General features: G+C 45.4%; 1 protein-coding gene across 2 annotated transcripts in view; it reads right to left on the bottom strand.

The window, feature by feature from the left end:
• Positions 1-828: 828 nt before the first annotated feature.
• The window catches only part of LOC311157291 (D-beta-hydroxybutyrate dehydrogenase, mitochondrial-like), a 16,925-nt gene continuing 1,638 nt past the window's right edge, over positions 829-16,115 (bottom strand). The window contains exons 2-5 of one of the 2 annotated variants that reach the window (XM_084211910.1): positions 13,611-13,721; positions 8,090-8,231; positions 4,440-4,592; positions 829-2,926 (exon numbers count right to left, since the gene is read on the bottom strand). In XM_084211910.1, the coding sequence (XP_084068036.1) occupies positions 2,445-2,926; positions 4,440-4,592; positions 8,090-8,231; positions 13,611-13,721 (888 nt within the window). In that variant the 3' untranslated portion in view covers positions 829-2,444. The remainder of the gene's footprint in view (positions 2,927-4,439; positions 4,593-8,089; positions 8,232-13,610; positions 13,722-16,115) is intronic. The other variant, XM_084211911.1, reaches the window with a different exon arrangement.

Here is a 16,115-nt window from a genome sequence, read left to right as displayed (position 1 = left end):
AGTCATCAGCCACCCTTGACAGTGGTAGAGACTTGCAAAGTCCAGAAGAAGTTTAGATTCCCATATTCTGTGTCGCTCCTTGAAGAGGTGAACACAGGACTTCCCTCTGTTACTCACTAGCAGAACAAAAACCTGCCTTCAATGCCATATTAGTGCAACTCTATGGTGTGAAACATGTACTCTTCTCTCACCCCCAGACACCCAGAGCTCCCCTCCCAGGCAGAAACCAGATCAGGCACTAACAGCCCTCCTGAGCACTTCTCAGGGGGCAGAGGAGGGGACTGGGGCTCACATGCTGTGAAATCCTAACCCTGCCTCAACCACGAGGTCCTTGCATGGCCTGGGACACTTCTTGGCTTGCCAGTCTCCGTTCTGTCTGTGAGAGGAGCTAATCCTTATTCCTAGGCAGCTGTAGCCCTTGGATTAGTTACATGAAGAGTGCTGAGGCAATGAATAATGCACAGCACTGCTCTAAACTGTCTCCTTCAAGGGAAACCACACAAAATACAAACACTGACAGTGTTTACAGAGAGGCCTCTCTAACTGCCTTCTGCTGAGGAAATGGGCCATGCTGCCCATTCTGCTCCAGGCAGTTCTGAGCCTCCACAGCCCCACTACCTACTGAAATATCATTAATTGTTATTATTAAACCACCTCCTTAATTACTGAACCTAATTAAATCCCAACTTCAGATTTAAAAGAGGTGGGAAAACAAATGTAGAAATGAGCACTGGAGCCAGAGACATATGCTTTAAAAATCTTACAGTTTATTTTTCTCTCTGTGCAAATCAGAGCTACTTAACATTAATCACATTTCACAGTGCAGGGGGCAGAAGTGATTACTGTTTAAGCTGCAGTTCAGTGGGATCCTTCTGGGTCCTGAATCCCAGGAAATCTCCATGTGCAGATGATCTGGAAAAGACACAAACTGCACAGCAGTATTTTTAGCAGTTGTTACCTGTAAGACAAGCTGCCTTGACAGCATCTCCAAGGGAAACCTGCTTTCCTCCTGAAGGCATCACAGCATTCATGGCTGCATGAAGACTCTAAGAATTTGCAGACAGTGGCATAAAAAAAGTTTAAGGCACAGTTTCCAAGTCAGAGCTAGCAGAGACAGATGAAGAAAGAGCAATCAATAAACTCTTTTCACAGCCACTTAATCTCAAATAAGGCAAAACAGTGGAAGGAAAAGCTGGTCCCTAAGAGTAAGAGGCTCAGGTCCCAGCCTGGCCAGCAGTGCCTGCAGCTCACTGGCTGCTCCACCAGTGGTCACCACTGAAACACAGGGAATGGGGCATGGCAGGCAGCCATGCACTTGGAAAACATTATTGAAATCCTGCATATGGCCAACAGAAGAGACCCTTTGGGATACTGGGCAACATTTAGCATATCAGTTATCAAGAGGTAGATTGAGAAGATGATTGTGTGACATGGAGATTTCATTGTGCAATATTAAAAATAGGAAATGTGTCCTTTAAAGCATCCTTCCAGAGCTCATAGTCAGGCTACACTAGCTGCACAGTGCCCCATCACTGCTCAAATGCAGAGGATAAATGAAAAAACAGATTTGGAAAAGCCAACAGCATCTCCCTCACCAGCCAGAGGGAAATGGGGACGGCTGGACAATGTCTGTATTACAATTGAGTAGTTCAGGCATGTAAGGAAGTAGTCCGAGAAGCCAAAATTGTTTGCTACATCAGCTTAAACCCTGTCCCAGGGAGAGAGAAACAGGTGGAGATGGGCTGCTGAGAGATAGCTCAGACCTCATTATTAGTAGGGCTTTTCACTGTCTGTCATGTGCCCATGACAGTTGTTGGCTCTGGCATCTCCTGGCCACAGTGCTGGGAGGGAAGAACCCTTCTTCTTTGCAGCTGGGTAATGAGGCTGTTTAGAGGCAGTGTTGCTGTTTCCCTGGAAAGAGCAGACAGTCACAGCACAGCAGAGCTTCTTGGCAGTATCAGGAAAACAATGGAAGGTTGTGAATGACCCATTTTCAACCAAATGGAAAACTCTGCTTTTGTTTCCCATTTTAGTTTCTCCCTTCAAGCCATCTCATAGCAACAGCTTTGCTCTGCTATTAGCAGTTTGCCCTTGTAAGGAAAAGCAAGAGTCCATTAATAAGCCAAATTTATCTGCTGACCTAATTACACTAGCCACATACTTGACACATTATATTTATCTTCCTCTGCTTCCTCCATAGTTAAAAGGAAAACACTTTTCAACTTTAATCAGCCCAGCAAGAAATACAAACAACAAGAATGAGGAAAAAAAAAAAGAACCAAAAAACCATGCTGTTCTAGCATTCCACAACACACGACTTGAAGTCACAACTCAAAGTGGAAGCACATGCATCTCCAGAGGAGACACAGCAGCAAGGAGTGCAGAGGTGAGCCCTAGCCTGTGTGTGAGTAGGAGTCCTGGAGGGATGCCTGAAGGATGCCTGTTTACAGCGTGGCTCCCGGGATGTAAAGCCAGTCGGCAATGGCTGTGGGCAGGTGGGTCATGACCTGCAGCCTCACCCACCAGTAGGTCTCCATGGGATTGTAGCGGTTCTTGGGGCACGGGGACGTGAGCGCTTCGGTGATGTCATTCACGACCAGAGACACGTCCTTCAGGCCACTGCTCACAAAGGACTTCATGGTGGCCACGTGGCGAGCGAAGTGCTCGCTGCCGTAGTCCTGGCGCACGGTGTCGGTGGCGCCGCCCCACAGAGCCTCGGCCTGCCTGTCGATGCCGGCCGCCGTCAGGATGCCGGTGGCTGCCACGAAGTTGCTGGGCTCGATGAGGATGACGCGGACGCCCCAGCGGTACATCTCCTGCCTCAGGCAGTCCGAGAACGCCGCCACCCCAAACTTGGAAACGCAGTAGCAGGAGCGAGACGGACTCGCCATGCGTCCCAACATGCTCGTGATGTTCACCACACGGCCTGGAGAGAAGCGATCAGGGACAGGGGATGAGCTGCAGAAGCAGCAGCCAGAACATCCCGGTAAAAGGGTACTTAGTGGGATGATGCTGATTGCTACAATCTGAATCTTGAATACACACCCCCTGTCACGGAGCTTTTTTTCCTGCCTCAAGCAAAGCTAACCCCTGTTTTCCAGAGGATGGTGCATATGCCTACCTCTGCATCAAAGAATTTACAAAGCATACAAGACATTTCCCTCCTAATTTCCAAGTAGGGAAGTACCATGATCTTCGAGACTGTCAGCTGTGTGTTCTCAGGAGTGTGCCTCACCCATGTGTCTTCCTAGAGAAGGGCTCAAGCTCTCAGCCTAGAGTGTCATGAGCTGCAAAGCTCACAACTCTGTGTGCTGCCATACAAATGTTCTGGTTCTTTCTGCAAGCTTGACAGCTCATCTGCCTAACGCATGTGTGTACTTTTAGACCTGAGCTGGATGGCAGAGAATGAGTAGAGATTTCTCTGCACCTGCAGCATGAGCAGCACAATCCCCTCACTCAGCTGGTCAGCCACAAGTCTCTACAGTGGCCATTCCTGGGACAAACAAGAGGAGACTTGATGTGCGGCTCACGGGGCAGTGGAGAGCAATTGTCCTAATTCCTGCCAACAGCCCATGACAGCCCTTGGGGCTCTGCCTCAGGGCGGTGACAGCAGTGCTCACTCCTCTGTGTGTGTCTCAGCCCTACGCGCACTATGGTTTCAGATACACTTACAAACAAGCCCTTGAAATTCCACCAGCTATTTTTACAGAGAGAATTTTCACAGCCATGGAGCACAATACCCTTCTGCAGCTCGAAATTTCAGCTGAGAAACAAGTGGACAGCTCTACTGTCTCATTCCAGACCTAAGTGTAACTTGGAGGGATTGTGAGATCCACCTGCTGACCTGATGTAGTGAGATAGAGCTTGTTTAGTGGTTAATTACTGTCTGGGAATGGCATCTGAGCAATCTTCTTAATATAGCCCCCTTTTGTCCTCCCAGAACATACACCTATACCATCATTCCCACACAGGCTAAATAAAGAAGCTCTTCAGAGTTCTGCTCATACATATCTTTTTTCAATATAAAACAACAAAGAGTTTTGATAATACCATTGTCTTGTAAGATATCGGAAATGGCTGTCATGAAATCTCCTTTATTCTGTCACTACCTGAAGTCACCTGTGAATGGAAAACCATGAAGGGAGAAGATGCAGTTATCTAAACATGGCCACTCTGTGGACTCTGGATTATCTTGTCTGTGTGATATATGCCAACACTGCACAAAAGTCTCTGATATCTTGGATATTAAAGATAGCACCTGCTGTGTAGGTGCCTGGCCTGTCCCAAGAATGGCCTGTACTACCAAATGCTTACATGGCATCCTCAGAAACCCTCCTTGGACTGCACAGGCATTCCCCCAAGTACAGCCTGCATTTCTAGCTACATCTCTTTGCAGTGCTAGGAAAGCTCTGAGCCTTGCCCCACTGCTCAGCACGTACCTTTTGCTCTGCGAATGAGGGGCAGGAAAGCTTTTGTCACCCTCACAGTGCCCCATAGGTTGACCTCTGCCACCTTCTTGTAGTTGTCTAAACTTGCAAATTCCACCTCTCCAAAGGTTGAGATGCCAGCGTTGTTCACTAGGCCCCACAGACCTGCCAACAAACACATGATTGAAGAGTGGGACAAGGAAGAGTGTCACAGAGAAAACACTTTCCTTGTGGTTCACAGTAACCTAAAACCTTAACAAAGAACTGGGTACTTTTGTAGAAATAAGTTGTAGAGAAAAATCCAGCAAGGAGATGAAATATGGTCTTCCTGTACCAGGGGCTTGTTTGAAACATCAAGGAAAGTGATGGGGCCACACAAGTATTGCCTCTTGACCATCTCCTGTACAGCCAAATGCTCTTCTGGGGCTTTATAAGGCTGCATCTGGCTCTCTTTTAAGCCTCCTCTTGATCCCAGGTTTGCCTCCACTCAGTGACCTTATAATGAATTTTGCAATTTGCAAGGAGCCGGACTTTCTCCCACAATTAGGAGAGAGAAAAAAAGGAAAGAAAACAGGTATTTTTGATTTCTTAATCCCCTTCACAACTCTGGCTTGCTGTTTGGAGGGTGCGTGGTATTGATCTGTACATTCATGGCCTGGTTAACAGCTGCTGTGTTTTAGTCCAAGTATTTGGTTTCCCTCAACCCTAACTTTATCAGAAGTTAGCAAACTTACAACCAACCCTTACAACTCATGGAATTTAAAAATTAATGTCTTTTGCACATGCAGTCCTATCAAAATTAAATTGACTCCCAAGAGCTTCTGTGATGAACCCTTTACATGCCAGGACTTAGCAGGTCAGCAAGGACTTGACCCTTCAAAGGGATTACTGCAGGACTCCCAGTGGCAAACGTCTGTAGGGCTGAATCCTTACTGCCCATACTGTCTGTAGGGAGAATCCATACTACATGGATTTATTGAAGCATGGGACTATGCAGCCATAAACTGCATGAGGAACAAACAGAGGAGCTGGAACAAGACAACAGAGTTGCTTCTCATTAGATGTCCTGCCATACACCATGGTTATTTTTCACTGTGTTGGAGTCAGGGCTGGACTGTCCGGGCTGCATTAGACTCAGTTGAAGCTGGGGCCCCTTTCCACTCCAGGACCTTCCTCTTACCAAGAACTAACACAGGGCTAAGAAGGAGTCTTCATGTCCAGGGAGCTCCAACATTGCTATCAAAAGCACCAATGTCATGCCACCCTGTTGATAAAAGTTATCAAGCTCTCTCTCAGAAATTTTTGGGCTATTTGCCCTGCTTCTGCTCCATAGCTCCCCTACTCTGATGCATGCAAGTCTTTTAACTTTCACCCTGTATTGATTCAGTCAGATAGTAACCATGTATTTTACCAAACATAGTCCTATAAACAAATTGCAATACTCTGCCAATGTGCAACGGAATTTATCCTGCTGCACTTAAAAACATCAACATGGCCTTGGCAGACTGACTCTGTGCTCTCACACAGTAACCCTGCCCCATTCACACCTAAGGTTGTTCTCCCTGAAGGCTGCTTCCAGCTGTGTACAGCTGTGTACTGAAGCTCCCAGGTTTAGTGAGTCAAGATGACTGAAATTCACACTGATCTGCATCCAGCACAGCATCTCAGCCTGAATGGGGTCCCTTTGTAATTTCAGAGTAATTTCACCACTAACAAAACAACATTCTGAGAAAATTTGGCAGGAATTTACCAAAGATATAAACTGTCGATCACAAACTGACTTCTGCATAGCATTCCTTACAAATTCCTGTAAATTTCTGTACAACAATTTCCCATTTCCTGGGTTGTGATGTCAGTTCTCCTTAACGTCCCTGAATCATTATTTACCATCGTTTGTTGTTGGAATTCCATTGCTGCAGATCAGGGCATGTTACAAACAGAACAAAGTGCTGAGGGGAGCCCAGTCACAGGGCTGTTTGCTGGACAGCAGTGTATTTATTGAGCAGAGCCTTATCACTATGACGTTTCTAGAGTCAACAATACAGTGGGAACTGCATGAGACCGAAAACAAATAGGCACTCCTATCAAAAGAGTTCAGCCTTATGTGCACAGCACAGGGAGAAGAGGTATAAAGAACTGTACAGCCCAAAAACTCTTCTGTACTAGCTCTTCTGGGGCCACATTCAGTGTGCAACCACACCTCTGTGCAAGGCACCTCAGACTCAATAGTCTTTATGTTCCAGCACCTATTTATTGGGAAGACTCAAACCTCAGTCACACCAATGGGCCTAAAAAGAAGCCTTTGTTTCTTTGCACACGGTGCTGAGGCAAACAGCTACAGGAGGAACCAGTCCAACCTGCTGATCAGGGATGCAAGACTTCTCTGTCCCTGCTACACACACAATTTTGCAAACACTGCTGCATTTATAGAAGCAATAGAGCTGCTCCCTTCCAAGCTTTCACTCAGTAGGAAAAGGCTTTCTGCTACCACTGCTGTTGCTGGGCTCTTCAGGAAAAGCTTAAGAAGTTGTGAAAAGCATGACAAGGGCTGAGTGATTGTGTAGGAAGAAAAATCATGCAGAGAGAACATGTGTGGGATTAGAGCTGGTACATTACTCAGTTACATTTCATATGCTTGTTTCAGGAAAGGTGTGCTCATGTAATCTGCATGAAGATTAGAGCTGTTGTTATTTATTAGCTTCATACTTGCTGTGAACAAAACCAGGGCCGTGGCAGACTCATCCAAGCTTCAAGATGAGCAACCACCTTCAAGTCACAACCCTGAAGTCCTGAAGCCAAGATGTCAAACTTCAGTTCACCCTCAGCCTGTGTCTACAGCTGCTGGCCAGCTTGCTCCTGGCACAGAGGCAGCAGAAAAGCCTATGCAGGGCAAGAAGTCTCACCTCATCACATGGGAAGAAGTCAGGTGGTGTCACATCAGGCTCTGACTGTAAACTCACATCCCACTGCCAAAGCACTTCTAAGAAAGAAAGATGGGACTCTTATCTCCCTTGACATGCTTTTGGGATCCATGAGTTGGACTCATGCTTATGGTGATATGTGGATTAAGGTCATCTCTGCCAAGCCTACCCTGGATTCCACAACAACCCCTGGGATGTTGCATGGCAAACTGAAAACATGGATTGATCTGACTGAAGATTAATCCAGGTTAGAGGGCAGTTCAAATCTGTGCTCCAGCTCAGCACTCAGTTGTACCCACACAGCAGAGGGGACAGCAGCAGTAAGCAGCCAGGGCCCATCACCTCTTCATTAGTAGGGTCACTTGCAAGGTCTGCATGAGCTAGGAGCACGTGTGGCAGGAGTGCTAGGACGGGATCAAACTCTGGCTGTTCTGTGCCCTTTGCAGACATTCAAGGACAATGACACAGATACTTGTGGGCTTGCTGCCACTCATGGCTTTTTATGGGATGTAGAGTTAAAGCCTAATCCTCCAGCCAGTCTTGGTCTCTTTCCATGTGGCTGCCACATCAACAGCAAGACAATTGTCCTCACTGACCCGGGTACAGCACAGCCTGACTGCCAGCCACATACTGTCACAGGCCTTCAGGCTTGTTAACCCTCTTTTGGTGGTGCACAAAGACCTGGTAAGTGCATGGCCTGCTCTGAAGAAAGGATTCTGTGAGCAAAAGATCTCTACATACCTTCCTCTGGCTCCTTCAGGGTCCTCTTCACAAAATCCACAGCCTGAGCCACCTCCTGGTCACTGCACACATCCATCTGTAGCACTTTCATCCGGTCAGACTTCATGTTTCTCAGCTCCCTGGCTCCATCTCCATTCTCATCCTGTTCAGCAGAACAGAGAGGTGTCCCACTAAGATGGACCAAGAACAGCAATGCAGCTTGGGGCCAGGCATATTCACACAGACAGGAAATGGAAGCTACTGACACTGCACACACAGGTGTAAACTTGGTGCAGAAATATGCACAAACCAGTGTGCCATCCTTCTGTTCCCACCAGCAACACTTCCAGAAGTGCATCAGTGACACAGTGCCCTGAAGCAGCACAAAGCCCACCCTGGTCTTGGCTCCTCATGATGGGTTTCACATCCCTAACATGCTGAAATATTGTGCCAGCTGGGGAGAACCATGGGTGACTCTCCACTGCCTCGGTCTCTGTGCTCTACAGGTAACATAACTTGTACAGAAATTGGAGTCAGATGTTCAGGAATACCTGCTCAGTGAAGATCTGCTACACAGCAGCACAATTACAGACATGAGGCATGAAAGGAGATTCTGGCTAAGGAAGAAAGAACTTTTTTTTTTCTTTTTTACTCTATAGGCAAAAAGAACTTCATGACTCTGCTTTCCTTTCCACCCTTTTCCTTTCTTTCCTTCCCATTCCACTGCTATCATTAGAGATTCTGTTACTACTGTGGGGCTTTTTTTGTTTAGTCAAATGTAAACACAGTTAAAATTCCAAATTTTACCTGCTCACTTTCAGGCAAGATTGCTGCCTAAGCCTTAGAGCCTTGATCAGGTAGTAAATAACAAATAAAAGTGAAAAGAGCACAGATTAGCTACACAGTTCCACAGCAGGCTTGAGATTTAATTCACAAAACTATTCCCTGAATCACAAGCTCTGCCTCATTAGGGAGGAAGAAGTTATGAATTGGTGAGTCACCATGCCTGGCTGCCACTCTTCCTTCATCACTTGATACCAACTCCCACAGCACAAGGGCAAACAAGGCGAGCAACCCACCCACAGTCACCTGCTCAGCAGCCTCTGCAGCCAGGCAGATATAAAAAACATGTAACTGCTTAGTTTTTTATAAATATCTCAGGCTATCCAATTCATATAGAATACCACATCTCATGTCCACCTTCAGTCCAGTGAACAATGACACATAATGAAAGAAAAGAGCTGAAATGTCCATCACAAATGTGAGCAAAACAGGGCTGTTCTCTTAAAAATCAATATATAGTTACACTGGCATTATGACAATAGTAGGAATGAGTTCTTGGCCCCACAGCTGCATGTCATTTCACAACTGACTTCTTTCCCAGTACAACAAGAACAGCAAACAAAGTTTGAAGCTTTTCTAATGCACATCAAACGTGGGGACGGACTGTGTTGGCCCTCTTATCTAGCCCCGAAAACAATCTCAAAGTGGTGTTACAAGTAGTCAACAACATGGTCACCAAAATATTATATTCCCTCTGAAAGAGATGAGGGTTGTATGATGCCTACTGTATTTCTGGAAGATGCTCCTGCATCTCACCAAATTTTATAAAGCAAATTTCCACTATTTAACAGTGTATAAAGTGGAACAAATTCAGCTTGCAAAGAGAGAGATTTACTGTACCTATATAAAAAAACGTAACTATATCTGCATGCAAGTGCCAATTGTCATTTGAGCACTGAAAAGACCTTTCCCTGAATTCTTCTCTAATCTTGCATAATACTTATAAAACAAGAAGAAACTTTCCACTGCTTTTTGAGAAACAAATTCATAGGCTGGCAACTTAAAAATCCAGTAAAAATTGTTTGTATTATTCATATGGAAATTAATTTTCCCCTACCACCAATGCAAAGTTACCTTCCCAGCTACAATTTACTCATTATTGACAAAACATATTGATTTTGGAAGACTGACTTCAACATGCAATATCATTTGGGACCACTTTTCATAGTTGCACACACCACCTTGGCCACTATTTAACTGTAAAACAAAGAGCTCAATTATTTTGTCCAGAACAGCTCTTCACAAATGGAACAGCTACAGAGTTTTATGGAAGCAAGTGAACATAATCTTATGTTCTGTGGTCTTCAGGAGCTTTAAGTACATTCCTTGTTAGGTACCACATGGTACTTCCTCCTTGTTTTTTTAACGGTAGATTTGTTGGCTGGGATAACACCTGGAGCAGTTCCCATGGGAGCAGCCAGACTGTCCTCCCAGAGATGATCTTCGTGATCTTCACCAGCAGGAGCCACACAGCAGCACAAATCAAGTGAAGTACTGGCAGCAATGGCCCAACTGCTCCTGCAAAGCCTCTTTCCGCTTCCCTTTGCTGTCTAATTTTTGTCCTCTCAAAGAATCTCCCAGCTTCCCCTTCTCAGTTCCATAAGAGTTGAAAGGCATCATGTTCTAGCCCAGCCTGCTGCCCAAGTTCTCTCCATAGGCCTTCAATGGGACTGTGTGGTTTCCTCCCAGCTATCTCCTATTTCCTGGTCATCCTGCCTTGGCAGCCTTGCAGGCTCTGCCTGCCCACCCCACCCTGTGCTTAGCAGGGGCTGCTCCTAGCTGAGAAGCCCAGCAGCTCTACAAACCCTCTCTACCCAGCAAAGGCAACTTGTTCCAGCTTTTGGCTGCCTCCCCTTCCCTTCTTTGCTCCTCTCCCCTGTTCTGGTTTGGAGGATCCCAGTGCAGTGGTGGCACTGAGGAGAGGCAGATCACACATATGTTCATTAGTGGAGAGCCCCCCTGTTACAGACACAGCCATGGCTTTTTCTCAGGGAAGCTCCTGGGATTCAGGATTAGGTCCTGGCAAGCACTGGGGCACCCTCAGTGAGATGTCAGGGGGCAGCAGGAAGCCATGAACAATGCTGAGCTCCCATGGATGCAGCCATCTCACTCTGTGTGCGCCAGTTCCTTCCCACGCTGCTGCCAATCCCCATGCTGCCTTCCTGCGTTTCCTGAGCGGAACACCTCGTGCTTGTCGTTACTGCATTCCACATAATTGATTTCAGACTCCAACTGACCTGGCAGGATCATTTTCAACCCTGTTACCCAAAAGGACTATAATGTTCTCTGCATGGTTCTGTGCGTATTTTTTTTTCTGAGTGCAAACTCTTTTCTCGGGGGTACTTCCAAGGATATGGTCCTGGGACTAAACAGCAGTCACTCAGAGGATGAGTTTGCTCATGAGACTATCATGAGGGACTGTAGCAAACTGTGACAAAACCCTCACTCAGGATACATTTATTCCTTCCCCTCTAGCCACTCTGCTACTTAGCCAAAATGAGATTGACACAGCACAGTTTGTTCCCAGTAAACTTATACAGGCAGGGTGCATCACACTATGATGCAGTCATCTGTAAAACTGACAGGGCAGTGTGTGGCAATTGTACTGAGTGCACTGAAGGTGAGCTGCCTGGCTGGCAGTTCCAGAGCTCTATCTCCTTTGGGAAAGGAAGTACAATATCTGTCCCCTTCCAGGCTTCTAGAATCCCCTGGCCTCTAGGTGCTCTTGAAAATATCACTTATGGGACAGAAATCACAATGGCTTATCCTCTAAATCCCCTTAAGTATATTTCATCAGGCCTGGTGAACTTGAGCACATTAATTTATATAAACATCCCTTGTTCTTTACTTTTTCTTGCCTACAGTCCTCATGATAACTGCTGGCAGTAGGCACACAAAAAATTTTATTCTTTTTTTTCAATAAGATCAAGGAAATTAATTATTATTTCAACTTTTCCTGTAATTTCTACTTTTAAGGTTATTTAATAATCTATTTCTGTGTGTTTATATCCTAATAATATTAACAGAAACTTTCTCAGTGGACTTACTTGCCTTGCTTAATGTAATCCCTTTTCCATTTGATCCTTTCCAGTTCTATCCCAGCCTGCGTGCAATATTCTTTTTATTCCTGCAACTTTATATTTGACTGTCTCATCATTAAGAAGCTCCTGATGCACCTCACAGTCTGTTATGCTGTATTTAATACAAGGGCTGTCTGTGGTGGTACAGTACATCAGGGATCCTGTAATTCTCTGTATAAAAGCATGTAAGTGGTGATGGACTAACTAGGTGTGAACTAAGAGCCTGGCATCTGCTTCATGACAACTGCCCCCACACCTGCTCTGACCCTGCTGGGAACCTACAGCAGCTCACAAGCAATTAAGCAAGCAAGCAAACAGGCTTCACTTCAGGAGCATTTAATTTCTTTCTGGAGTTTCCAATGGAGCCTGTCCCTCTCTGCTCCACACCAGCATGTGCCTTCCAAACAGCCCCCTCAGCTACCCTATTTTCCCTTTCCTTTCGCTTCCCTACGTCTGCTGCTATGCGGAGTACCTGACTTGCCATCAGCACTGAGACAGGCATCCCAAAGCAGCAAATGACATGATTACTGAAGGAATTACAGAGGCTCCTTATGGAAATTTCCAAACAGTGGCAATAATCCAACAGACTCTCTTGCTCTCAAGTTACACAATACGTCAGCTGATAATAACTTTCCCTTCTGGTGTGGTGGAAGAACGTAATGTCTGCCATAATCACACAGGCAGAGAAGGCCACCCTTGTTTGTTCTCACCTTCCACAGTACTCAAAAATCTGTAGTCATCATGCCCTGAGCACCTGTGCTGATGTGGTCATCTTCAAATGGAGAAATGAGCGACTGTTAACTGATTTTGAACAATTCAGGTCAGAAATCACACAAGTTTTGACTATCAATACAGCAAAAATTCATAGTAAAGGTAAAATCTCAGCTGGTATGGAAGTGGAGCCAGCCCAGTTTATAAAAACGGCTTCACAACACTAAGTTGTAAGTCCTTTGCATGAGCAGGGACTGGAATGAGGAGTCTGCAACCACTTCAGATTTAGTCTGTCTAAACTTATCTCTTACAAGTGATGCCACCTGCTAAACACACGTGACAGGAAGTCAGACCTAAAGATGTTAGAAATGAGAAATGTATGGTAAGTTTGTTTATTCAGCCATCTATAAACTGAACAGCTTGTACAGAAACTGCAGAAGCACAGTTGCAAGATATTTTGGAAATGGAGCCTTAATAATGCAGAAGAGGCAGCTTGGAGATGAGTTTGGGGTGGGTGTCCACAAAAACTGACATTGTGAAAGACAGCAACAGGGATGCCATGGAAGACAGAAAGCCACAGTGCCACAGTGCCACAGCAATCTTGGCCTATCAGATTTATGGTGTTGTGGTATTTCTGAGAGGCTTCCAGCAGTGAACAGGGCTATAGTGTACAAGCTACTGTACAGACATGCAGTTGACAGATGAGCCCTACCCTAAAGAGCTCACAATTACAGGAATGAGGTACAAGATACAACAGGCAGATGAAGCAATGGAAAACGTAATAATCCCTGCCCACTGCACTTCTCTAAGGTCTTCAACTAGGGTAAAGGGAGGCTATAAATGAAGACGATTTCATTTGAGAAGCATTTTTCTCAAATCAGAAAAGTTTTGATAATTTCACCACTCACCATGAGCAAGCATCCAGCAAAAACAGTAAATCCCTTTGCATGAAGGCATTTTGCCAAGGCATGTCCAAAACCTTTGTCACAGCCTGTTATTAGCACCGCCTTCCCTTCAGCCTGTGTGAGGAAAAACAGTCACAGGATACCATCAGATAATACAATGTAGGCTCCACCGCCGCCCTGCCCCACAGCACAGGAGCCACTTGCAGTCCTGCAGCCAGGGCAGGTACAGTTCCAGATGCAAGTGGCACCTGTGTACACAAACACAACCACATCCCAACTACCCTGAAATCAAATTTATTCAGTTGCTGGTCTGTAACAATTTGTGTTGCCTTGATACCTCAGCTGGAACAGTAACTATTCCTTTCAAGTATTAGCGGCCAAAGCAGAACAGAAACATTTCAAAATAAGTTAATGGTCTCCAGTTCATAGTAAGAAAAAGCAGGATAGAGAACATCCAAATGGCAGGATGTCACTGGCTTGAACTGTACAGCAGCTCTTTTAGCTGCTGAGTGACTGCTGTCTGTTCCCCACCTACTCCCACTCTATGCGGCACTTTCCATGCTGTATTTTAGCACGCAGGAATGTGACTGCAGGTTAGAGCTTCCTCCTGAAACTCTGCAGTCTTAAGAAGAACAACTTACCAAATCCTACAGTTCTCTCCTACATTATCATTTGACTGACAGGTAAATTGAGAAAGAAGATTTGATATTCCATCTGGTATGACACAACAGGGTTGAGATAGGTATGAAAGCAGAATTCCAAATCCTGAAGAGAAGCTATGTCAAAACACTGCCCATTCAACTTCTGTCTTTGCTTGAAAGCCATCTCCTCACTACAGGTGTGAAACAATGTGAGCTAACACTTAACCCAGCTAGATGGCTGCCAGCTGCTGTGCTGCACAATGCTCCAAACTGAAACTATATCCATGAGGCAATAACATGATACAGCAATAAAAATGCAGAGGATGCAATAAGGAAGTGAAGTCAGTTAGATCTCTCTGGAGATATCAGCAGCTAATATTGCCTGTTACTGTATTCACAACGGCTGGAATATGAACACACTTATGTATGAATTGCACTGGCTGGTCCAGACACATTTTCAGAGAGAAATGGGTCAATCACCAGTTCTCCCTCATCTCTTGCTTTGCTGACATGTGGTATAGTGAAGCAGCAATAGGGGGTGATTGCAGGCTGACAGTGATCAGAGCATTACTGCACAAACTCAGGGTGAGCCTCAGCAAAGAACAATAAGTAAATAAGCTACACCCTGTCCTATAACTCATGTTGAAGTAACTGCTCTCAAAGGGGAGTTAAGATTTGAAGCTGAAACAAAAACAGATCAAAAGTCTATCCTGCATTTATAGTACAAACACCCACAGTAACATTATACTATAACCTATACTCAGACAAAGAGCATCCAGGTACAGACTAGCTCTATTAAAGCTCTAAAGATAGCTATAGCTAAAGGACAAAAGATGAGTGAGAATTAAATATACAGTGCTCAGCCTGAATTTAATTTAAAGTGACACAACTCCAAGAGAGATGAAAATCAAACATTAACCAGATCACAGAAGTTGTCAAGGTCACCTCCTGCAATAACTCAGCAAGCTGGCCTGTGAAAAAAAAAGAAAGGATTTGACTTTTTTTTTCTCTTTCTCTCACTTCCCTAGAGCCTTTGTCTCTGAATCTTGAAGGCAGAGGACTTCCCAAAAGAGCAGGAAGTGTGCAGGAAATAGGCAGCTGTAATCACTTCCAGAACACAGGTCAGGCAAGCAAAGAAGATACCCAATCCTCAACCATCATTAGCTCCTTAAAAAAAAACCCAAAACAAACAACCAAAATGTAGACAGAAATAAGGTTTAAAAATCCTCTCATCTTCCTTTAAAAGTAAGGAAAGCGAGGGACAACTTACAGTATGAAAAGGATCTTGTGATTGTTATTTGCTACAACCCTAATTGCTGGCAATAAAACACGTGACTACAGCATCATGGCTCTTAACAGACAGAGGCCCCAGCAGCACCAAGGAGAGTGCAAAACCCCAAGGGAGGTACTGGATCTCACATCTGTACCTGTGCCTGTTTGTCCCATGCCTGATGGACAGAGAGCTCCCAGGGATGACAGCAGGGATCAATCCCATTCCCAGCCAAAGGGATCCTATGCCAGAAAACCTTCTGAACACAGAAAAGCCCAATCACCCTTATCTTTTGAAAGTCCTAAGATAAGGCTTAATGGGCCCATTCCTGAAGTTTGATAAGGCCAATCTGCAGCTTAATTTGACTCAGTGCTGGAACAGGCAGAAAGGACCAGTTATCAACACAGTGACCTTAATGAGCATTCTGAGGAACTTAGGTGTCTCCCTCACTCGGGGTCACACAGGGCTGCCTGGCAGCACTGCATGGCAGACAGCATTGCAGTGCTGACAGGGTGCCTGGGACAGCATGCCTGGGGTCTGCTAAGAGCACTTCTTGTACCAGAGGTGCTGCTGTGGCATTTGGGCACAGTAACACTG

The sequence above is a fragment of the Fringilla coelebs genome, assembly GCF_963513975.1.
Source record: "Fringilla coelebs genome assembly, chromosome: 10".
NCBI classification, from domain to species: Eukaryota; Metazoa; Chordata; class Aves; order Passeriformes; family Fringillidae; genus Fringilla; species Fringilla coelebs.
The sequence above is the reverse complement of the archived record's forward strand: the minus strand, read 5'-3'. Positions and strand labels throughout refer to the sequence as shown.